This window comes from Ochlerotatus camptorhynchus, unplaced genomic scaffold (genome assembly GCF_037179485.1).
Source record: "Ochlerotatus camptorhynchus isolate MF236.1 unplaced genomic scaffold, CSIRO-AGI_Acam_v1.1 ptg000781l, whole genome shotgun sequence".
NCBI lineage: Eukaryota > Metazoa > Arthropoda > Insecta > Diptera > Culicidae > Ochlerotatus > Ochlerotatus camptorhynchus.
This window is the reverse complement of record NW_027041246.1, coordinates 21,014-31,449: the sequence shown is the minus strand read 5'-3', so window position 1 is coordinate 31,449 and position 10,436 is coordinate 21,014. Positions and strand designations below refer to the sequence as shown.

Genomic DNA, 10,436 nt, shown 5'->3' with positions numbered 1-10,436 from the left:
CTCTCGTTGTGTTTTCTGCTGAGACTGAGCTATATTCGATACCGCGAAACATCTCCGCAGTTATGTTTTCTTTGGGCGCAGGAGATGTGCGGTAATCAAAAGTTAAGAATGTATCTAAACATTTACAATAACATTCTACCAAGTTTTCATGTGCGTAGTCCACTGCAACAGCCGAACGTACGAACGAATAGGGTGACTATAGCGCATTTTATGAAAACGTCACAAGTTTTTATGGCTGTTTTAAATCAATAATTACAAAGAAACCATAAAGCCTACAAGGTTACTACCAAAGGCACAAATCTAGGGAACTGCATGGAAAATGTTTTGTAGAACAACTAAATAAACAGAAATGAAAATTTTCAACTTAAAAACACTAAAATGTATGAAATTTCACCAGTTTTTTTGGTACTTTCAACATACTTTTCAATTTTAATGTATGATAATTAACTTTAATCGAGTTCTTTTCGAAAGAGCATTGATAGCTAAGGCTTTAGTCTTTCATTTGGTTTGTTGAAATCAGAAAACCACATTAAGATTAAAAAAAATATAGCTAACCAAAGTTGGCAATACAAAAAAATATAAAATGTTGAATAACTCTCTTAGCAGTCATTTCCGACCCTATGTTTCATGGGGATTTTTTCATAACTTTAGGAGCCCTATCTACCCTGAAAATATGTAAAACCCGGAACCAAACACCCTGTATACATGTATATTAATAAACTTAATAATTAAATTTTTAAATTAATCTTTGGTTTAAAAGTAATTAAATATAAATAGGGGGAGGAGAGGCATAGTGAACAGGTGGGGCATAGTGAACATCCCGCAATTTGGCCCTGGATATCTAGCTGCATGAAACAAACCGACTGGCAGTAGGTTCAATATCATTATATTGATCATACTACCAACCCATTTGTTCCGAACGGCCGGAAGTCCAAGCTGGTGCACGGGATGCTCACTATGCCCCACCTGTTCACTATGCCTCTCTTACCCCTATATAAGTGGAGCTTTGAGAGTGTTGGTTTATTTCCTATAATTCCGCTATAAGTGCTTATCTTTTGACAGATACGCGCATTTCGTCTACTACTTGCAGACTTCATCAGTGCCAAGTACTCAACACCACTTGGCTCTGATGAAGTCTGCAAGTAGTAGATGAAATACGCGTATATGTCAAAAGATTAGCAATTATAACGGAATTAAAAAGAAATAAACCAACACACTCAAAGCTCATCATAAAGGGATTCCGTTAAGAGGTTCGACAAATTAACATATAATTAATCGAATTCTTATTCATATCCACATGGAAAAAATATATAATATTTAAATAAACAGGGGAAATGGCTGTAATGTCGGCCTAAATGCCCCTAATTTGGGCCCATACACAAATTAAGCAATCAATTAAATTTTCAATAGCGACCAAAATATTCATTACTACCGTTCCAATGACGCGTTTATTTAGATAAAATTGATAAATAGCAGATTTAGATAGATAGGCCAACATTAGAGCCATTTTCCCTATGTATTAAAAAAAATATATAATTGCCATTAAACATTTAAACTATACCATCTTCAGTTTTTAAATTATCTCATGGTAGTTGACAGTCGAGAATTGTAATTCAAACAATTATTTCGGGAATTTATGAAACATTTAACAATACATAATACTTACTTTAAATAATATAAATGAAACGCCTCACGAATTAAACAAAAACTACAGCTTACAATTAATATGATAGAGGAAATGGATGTAATTTCGGCCTAAATGCCCCTAATTTGGGCCTATACTTAAATTCTGCACTCGATTAAATTTTCAATAACGACCAAACATATACATTACTACCGTCCCAATGACTTGTTCATGTCTCTTCTGAAATTCTCAGTTAGACTACTTTCAGGAATAATGCTGGGGAGAACATATGAAAGCCTTAAGAACTTCAAAGAGGTTCTATTAGCTTAAAAAACTAATGGAACTTTCAAGAAGCTCCTGGAATGTCAGGAATATACAGAGAACTTAACGTTGGCATTACGTCAAATTGTTGAGGAAAAACGTCCACTTTTGTTTTTATTAGTAGAAACTTATATTGTATAAATTGAAACATTTGATTACACGGACAGAAAATTGTTTGCATTGAACCAAACAAAACTTTAGTTGTATTTAAACAAACAATTCCGGTTGAAATTATATTGCATTTTGTTGTTTCAATAATACTTATTCATATAAATTCAAAGTAGGATTCTTTTTGTTTTAATAAGCCACTTTTCAACTGCAACTATTGTAAAAATAACTATACTTTCAGCTGATAGAGGAAACATTCCTCTATCTGATGATATCGGCGGTTTGCAGGTTTGAGCTTTTGTTCCCGGGAGATGGTTGACGAAAGCGGTTGTACCCTTTTGAACCTATGACAACAACCGCACGAAATGAAAAGTTTCGCATATTGAGCTGCCACCTAGCGTAGTTTTTGATAGCGCTTTGTGGTGAATATAAAATCGGACAAAATAATAATAATAATCAACTCGAGTTTGGATGCGGTTTGCTCGGGAGCTGTGAGGGTGGATTTGCTCGGGAATGGGTGGTATTCTGCTCGAGTTTGGGTGGGTGTCACTCGTGTTTTTGCGGATTTTCCGGAAAATCTACAGGAGTACTATTTCTTTTTTTCTCTCTTTTATTTATTTACATATTTAAAAATCGCCCTTATTGTCAGTCAAAAAATCCATGGTTGTAACCTAAAAATACATGGTTCGTTGCGAATATACCTATATTAACATAATCTATAATATATTTAAGGATTTCATACCTCAGAGATCGTTTTGGGAGTATTATGGGCACTATTCTTAATGAAACACTTTTTTTTAATATAATTTCGACTTAAATTTTAACGAGGGAGTAAGTAGTTTTACCACGTGATGATTGCAGGGAATATCTTGTAGATCTTGCTGCCTTTTTTCTCAATGATAAATGAGGCGTGGGAGTGGGGGGGTTTGGAGGAGGAATAAACACAAAGCTGTATTAGTGTGTGTGGAGACAGAACAAAAAAATTATGAATGAACGTTGAATGAATTTTATTCTATGACTAAGAGTGTGAATGAACCCAAAATGCATGAGTGAATGTGAATGGGGCATACGTGATACCAGTATGTATTGTATAATGGTATTTTTACAGTTTGTACCGTTCTGATTCATATTACGAACACGCTCAAATTCTGAGCACTTGTGTTTTTGTATGGGACGGATTTTGAAAAATTTTCTTTTAGGATGTCCATATTACGATAAGTCGTGAGTTTAAATACATTCTGAGCGGATCAGCAATATTTTAGGTAAAAAAGGTGTTTTTCAAAGGATGATTTTAACGCACTGTTCGGAATTTGAATCAATACGGTAAATCGCGCGATGATCGAGACGTTTCCGTCGGATAAGATTATTTTGCGGCCGAGTGTCTAGGAAGCTATGGAAACCGAAATGGCTCTTGATTTTGTTTTATGCCCTTATAGTATAAACCACCATCGCACTTCGTGAGTTGCCCCAATAGAACCCTTGCTTTTGGTTTGAAACAAATTCGTTCTATTATATAAAAAAAAAGAAGTATACATATTCATTTTCTTCCGAACTAAATAAACCACCATCACACTTTGTGAGTGGCCCCAACAGTATCCTTGCTGTTGGTCTAAATCGGGTCAAATCGCTTCTAATAATTATTTTATATTCAATCAAGTAAACCACCATCACACTTTGTGAGTGGCCCCAACAGCATCCTTGCTGTTGGTTTAAATCGGTTCAAACCGCTTATAATTAATTATTTTGGTCATTGATAAAATAAAATAAACCATCATCACACTTTGTGAGTGGCCCCAACAGTATCCTTATTGTTGGTTTAAATCGGTATACACACATCTAATAATGATCTACATCTCTAGACAGCCGGCTGTTTAGAGCATAAATCGAAAATACTTATAAATAACTACACAAAACAAAAGATCGCATCACTTATCAAGGTGAATCCTGATCCAACGAACCTAACCCACTAACAAAACCTCCTTCCTGTGACTTTTGTGGGATGCAGAGGTAAACACGGTCCCAAAACAACAAAAGTCACACACTAACATTCCTTCCCTCTCCCACCTGATTGCAAGGACGTGGCCGGTGACGTTATTGATCTTTAAAGGTAGGAGTCACTGGAACATGTACACTGAGAATGGCAGGTTACTCCCAAGCCCCATTCAGTTGATTCTTTGTACAATTTCACTGGTTCAGATCAATCACGGAGTGCAACTATCGATACGTGCAGTCAGACTAAGCTAAGCTAAGCTAAGCTAAGCAACTATTGTAAAAATAACTATATTCTATTATTAATCCAACAATAGTTCATTTCAATTTAGCATTTATTTGCTGTGTCCATTCCCCGGGCCATGAATGCAAAAATAACTACCAACCATTCCCTCGTTTTCACCCGGACAAAAGTGTAAACAATAACAAAACTTGTGAATTTCGGAAATAAGTGCAAAATTTCCGAAAATCTTAAGTAAGTATGCTGCAGTTCAAGCTGCAGTTGCTAAATATAATCAATTTTCTGTTTTTTCCTTGATTTTTTTTCGTCGATCTTGTTTTCCGTACTGAGTACCAATGCTCCTGACGCCAGGAAGGCAGCTCCCACACCTGGACCCTACATATCGACCCATCAACTAATTAACCGGGGACCAACGGCTTTACTTCCCTTCCGAAGGATGATCAGTGAAAAAGAAAACAAAACATAAAAAAAATGCCATATTATTTCCGGAGTGATTTGAGATTTGGGCGTAATTGCATTTGTAAACAAATACGTCAATCACCGATTTCTCGCGAATAAAAGCTCAATCTCGAAAAGTATTAACACTATGCGGTAGAGGAATGATTCCTCTATCATTTGGTATAGTTTGTTTGTGACATTGAGCTTTTATTCAAGAGAAATCAGTGATTGACGTGTTTGTTTTCAAAAGCAATTACGCCCAAATCTCAAATCACTCCGGATTTTTGAATCAATAAACATATTTTTATTTCTACTGCGTGAATTGTCAGACTTCATAAAATAAATATGATTGAATCAACAAGAAATCTCTTTTAAAAACAAACATATTTTTATTGTTGACCCAGCTGCCAAATTTGACAGCTTACGTCAAAACCATGAAAGCTCTTGTAAATTCGAAAAGATTTTCTTTTTGATTTAACAATCCATGGGTTTTGAGGAACAAAAATACTGGATTGTTGAAACAATAATGATTTCTTTTTGCAGCCAAAACAAAATGAAATTCTTATTCATTTTACGTCAAATATTATTACGTTTATAATATTTTTTTCTGCGTGTAGTATACCCTTATAAACGGGTACCATACACAAAGTATATCATAGATGGTGCGACCATACCGCATAGAGTTGGGATGATATCTCACTTCTTATAATTATGTTTTATGCGGATAGTATTCCAGAATCTAACATTGCTGCTTGTTTCATTCTAGATACACTGGCGGTATTACTATTTATGTCAAAAAATCAGTACAATTCAACCTTCGTCTCAACGAAGTTATTGATGGCAACTGGTTCTTGGGCATTACAGTTGTACGTGGCATGAAGATGGTTGATTATAGTGTTTTGTATCATTCTCCCAGTTCTAGTGATCAGCGTTTTGTTGAAGTTTTCGAGAACTGGCTCAGGACATTTCTTGATTCTAGTTAATAAAATATATTAGCTGGTGATTTTAATATTAATTGGCGTGATAATTGTAAGTCAAATCATTTGAAGCGTTTAGCTGATTTTTTTCAATTTCATACAAACTGTTCCGATGCAATGAACCATAACACATGCGGGAGGGAATCGCCGTGGAAAACGATCTTGGGATGACACTCGAAGTGCCCTTGACGATTCCTTTGGATGGACGGATCTTCGGTGGTGGACTGTATTTTCGGATGATCGATTCGGAAAGAACAATTTTGCTACACTAACTTAACTACATTTATTACTCTTTGCTCTAGTGTACACACTTTGAAGGTTGAATTAATACTCATCTCGTTTTGTGCTGTTCTCCCTCGCACGGTAGGGATTGGATAGTATTGAGCGTCACTGTTCGTAGTGTTGCCGTAGGAATAGGATTGGGCGCTACCTCACTTCATTACTTCTGGGAACGGACGGAACATTTTCCCTCCGGTTGAGACATCGTATCAACAGCTTCCGGTACCGATGAGGGGCAAACGTTGTCCTCGATTGGAAGTACGGAGACCTTGTTGGTAGGACGACGGTACGTTGATCCGTTGGTGAACACATCGATGGCCCGTACTAAACCGTCATCACCTGGATACACTGATGTGATTCGACCCAGCTTCCAACTGAGCGGGGGTTAAGTCTTGTCGTGGAGTACGACCACCATTCCAGGTCGAAGGTTTGGTGTCGTTCGTAGATTCTTCTTGCGTGGTTGGAGAGAATTGAGGTAATCGCTAGACCACGCTCGCCAAAAATGCTCACGCATCAGTTGAAGATGTTGCCATCGATCGAGTCGGTTAACGTTGATATCTTCCAGGGACGGCTCGGCTGGAGCGATCAGCGGACGACCTATAAGATATTGAGCTGCCGTAATTACCTGTGGATCTGCAGGATCGCTGGACACGCTGTACAACGGACGCGAGTTTAGGATAGTCTCTATCTCCGTCAGGATGGTCGCCATTTCTTCGAATGTCAGCTTCACGTTGCATACGACTCTCTTCAGGTGGGGTTTCGTCGCCGTGGAAATAAGTTGCATTGTCCGAATGAATTTGTTGGACCTCTTCGACTTATGAATCTCTTCAACGACGCTAGGAAGGCATCCGACGACAGATCGGATACGACCTCCAAATGCACAGCCTTCGTCGCCATGCACACGTAGACTGCTACATACGCTTTTACGAGCTTCGGACGATGTGAACCTTGTTTCACCAGAAACGGACCGGCATAATCCACACCAGTCACTGCGAACGGAGGCGATGGTACGATTCTCGATGTCGGTAGATTTCCCATTAGCTGTTTGGTTTCATCAGGATTCGTGCGAAAACATTTCACACATGACCGTGTTACTTGTCGCACAGTAGACTTTGCGTTCAGAAGCCAGTACCTCTGCCGAATGATGTTGATCAAACCGGCTTAATCGATGTGAAGATGCTCTAAATGCAATGCAGTAATCAACTTTCTCGTTACAGAATCCTTGTCGGGAAGAATGAGTTGTTGCTTCGCTGCAAACGGCAGTTTCGAGCGATCCAATCGCCCTCCGACTCGCAGCAAGCCGTTTTTATACACCGAGTGAAGGTTGCCCAGACGTTTGCATGGTTGATTGGAGACCAGTCGTTGAATTTCAACACCAAGGTGCACTTGTTGAATCACCTTGACGATTGCTTCCAATGCTTTACGTAGCTCTTCGACAGTGAGATGGGCTTGCTTCACACGATCGGGTGACCGTGGCCTTCGGCAGTTGCTGACGAACCTCAACGCGTAGCCTATAATGCGTTGAATTTTTCGAAAAGAGCTGTGTTTGAAGAAGAACGGAAAAGACTCACAACTTACCGTAGGAGTTGCAACTTAGACCTTCAGCTCGGGAAGGTTGTTGTCGGGAATCTCTTCGGTGTTTTCACCGTCGTATTCGGATGCGGACAGGAACTTCGGACCATTCCACCAGAGGCTGCGTTTTGTGGCTGGTTTATCGGCAGGTTGCGAAATGCTTGGTGGATTGGCAATCATGAAAATGTCGATGTTCGGATCCCAGAGCAATCCGAGTACCTTGATTACTTCGTTGGGTCCATACTCGTGTAACGGAACTTTCTTTTCTCGATCTGCAGGTGGTATGTACTCGAGAAACTCATCCGAGTTGGAGCACCATTTGTGGATATGAAATCCACCTCTGGCAAGCAGGGCTTTCAGCTGACATTGGCATTCGATGGCATCTTCGAGGGTGTTGGCTCCGGATAGAGCATCGTCGACGTAGAAGTCTTCTATCAGGATCCAAGCACCGATGGGAAACTCAGAACCTTCTTCCTGGGCAAGCTACACCAAACAACTCGTTGCTTGGTATGGTGCACAAGCTGTACCGTACGTAACGGTATTCAATTCAAGAACCCTCAAAGGATGCGATGGATCGGATCGCCAGAAGCATCGCAGGAACCGCCTGTCCAGGAGCACCGTGAGCACTTGATGGTACATCTTGGCTACATCGGCTGAAAAAGCATATGGGTACTTGCGGAATCGCAGCGTAATTGAGAATATTCCATTCTGCACTAAAGGGTGATACGGTCAAAATTTGGTCAAGGGAAAACGCGTGTAAATCGGTGAAATCGTTTATTTAAAAAATCAAATTAAATTTCTTTTTCAAGTTCAATTAGTATAAAATTCAGGAAAAATATTCAGTTAGGCTTCCGCTTTTCCAAATCCGAATTGCCGGGCCTTACGCTTGACCCCTGCCATCAGATTTTGTACAGCCACCTTGTCCACCTTCTTCGCCGCAGAAAGCCAGTTTGCCTTGAACTGCTGCTCACCCTTAGCAGTTTTTTGGTCTTCTTTAGGTTCCGCTTGACAATAGCCCAGTATTTCTCAATTGGGCGGAGCTCTGGCGTGTTGGGAGGGTTCTTGTCCTTGGGAACCACCTGCACGTTGTTGGCGGCGTACCACTCCATGGCCTTTTTACCGTAATGGCAAGATGCCAAATCCGGCCAAAACAGTACGGAACAACCGTGTTTCTTCAGGAAAGGCAGCAGACGTTTATTCAAACACTCTTTCACGTAAATTTCTTGGTTGACAGTCCCGGAAGCTATGAAAATGCTGCTTTTCAAGCCACAGGTACAGATGGCTTGCCAAACCAGATATTTCTTTGCGAACTTTGACAGTTTCATGTGCTTGAAAACATCTGCTACCTTTCCCCTTCCTTTTGCCGTATAAAACTCCTGTCCCGGAAGCTGCTTGTAGTCGGCTTTGACGTAGGTTTCGTCGTCCATTACCACGCAGTCAAACTTCGTCAGCATCGTCGTGTACAGCCTCCGGGATCGCGCTTTGGCCGTCGTATTTTGTTTATCATCGCGATTTGGAGTCACTACCTTCTTGTAAGTCGATAGTCCGGCTCGTTTTTTGGCTCGATGCACGGTTGTAGACGATACACCCAGCTTATTTGCGGCATCTCGGAGAGAGGTTAGGGTTTCGCTTGAAACTACCGGCAACTCTCTTTGTCGTCTCAGCGGCTTCCGGTTTTCGATTTCCCCCCGATCCAGACTTCCTGGCTGTCGACAAACGTTCCCCAAACACTTTAATTACATTTGTAACGGTTGATTTGGCAACTTTTAGCGATTTTGCCAACTTTGCGTGCGAGTAGCTCGGATTTTCGCGATGCGCGAGCAAAATTTTGATACGCTGCTCTTCTTGCTTGGACGGCATTTTGACAACTGAAGAGTGAATTCCAAAATCAAAATAGGAGCAACATTCTACACACACACCTTCAAAATGAGGGGTGTTCAGGTTTTTTAAATGCAAAATTGAAAGAAATACGTCAAGTTGATATTGACCAAATTTTGACCGTATCACCCTTTACTGGGCCGACTTGGAGCACCTCGTTGAGCGACAGCTTGGATGGTTCGGAATTGGCGCTAGCGTCGAATACCACTCGACACTTGGTGGTTGAGCTCGAAGGACGCAGCACCGCATGATGGGGCAGGTAGTACCTACTCAGATTCGGTGGGTCATCAGCTTCCTTGATTTCCCGGCAGTGGTCAAGATCCTCGTACTCCTTGATGAAACCGACGTATTGTTGCTTGAGTTCGGGATTGCGTTCCAAACGTTTTTCGAGCATGAGGAATCGCTTGAGCGCCAGAGAGTGGTAGTTATCCAGCTGGTCCACGTTATCCTTGAATGGCAGCTTCACAACAAACCTACCGGCCAAATCACGCTCGTACGTCGATAGGAAATGGGCTTCACAGGACAGCTGTTCGGGTGAAAATGGAGAAGCGTCTGGTACTTCCTCCATCTTCCAGAATTTGTGCATCAATTCCTCGATGTAATCGATCGAAGCAGAGTTGGCGTGTTGGATAGCCGCGTTCGAAACGTACGGCTCGTTTATCACTCCGGCTACCACCCATCCAAGATGAGTGTCCCGAAGTTGCGGTAGATTTGCACCTAGGCTCAGGTGATCGGGCTTCAAAATGCCGAAGAAAAGCTCTCCCTCGATCAGCATGTCGACCTCTCGGGGCAGAAGAAACGTGGATCGGCGAGTTGGATGCCGTCAGGGATTTTCCAGGTGCTGAAATCGATTCTGCTGTTTGGAATAGTTCCAGTTACCTTGGGTGTAACCAGACACTCGATGTTCGCTTGAAAGTGAACGAACACTTTGTCACGAGCTAGGCTTCTCAAGGCGTTGATTCCAGTAATCGGGACTGTACGCGATGAACGCTTCCAATAGGAAAATAAA

General features: G+C 40.9%; 1 protein-coding gene across 1 annotated transcript; it reads right to left on the bottom strand.

The window, feature by feature from the left end:
- Positions 1-7,570: 7,570 nt before the first annotated feature.
- Positions 7,571-10,202, bottom strand: LOC135715018 (uncharacterized). Its single transcript, XM_065238429.1, has 3 exons — positions 9,557-10,202; positions 8,105-8,262; positions 7,571-8,032 (listed from the first exon to the last, which is right to left on the bottom strand). The coding sequence occupies exons 1-3, from the start codon at positions 10,200-10,202 to the stop codon at positions 7,571-7,573; spliced, it is 1,266 nt and encodes a 421-aa protein (XP_065094501.1).
- Between the last annotated feature and the right edge of the window lie 234 nt (positions 10,203-10,436).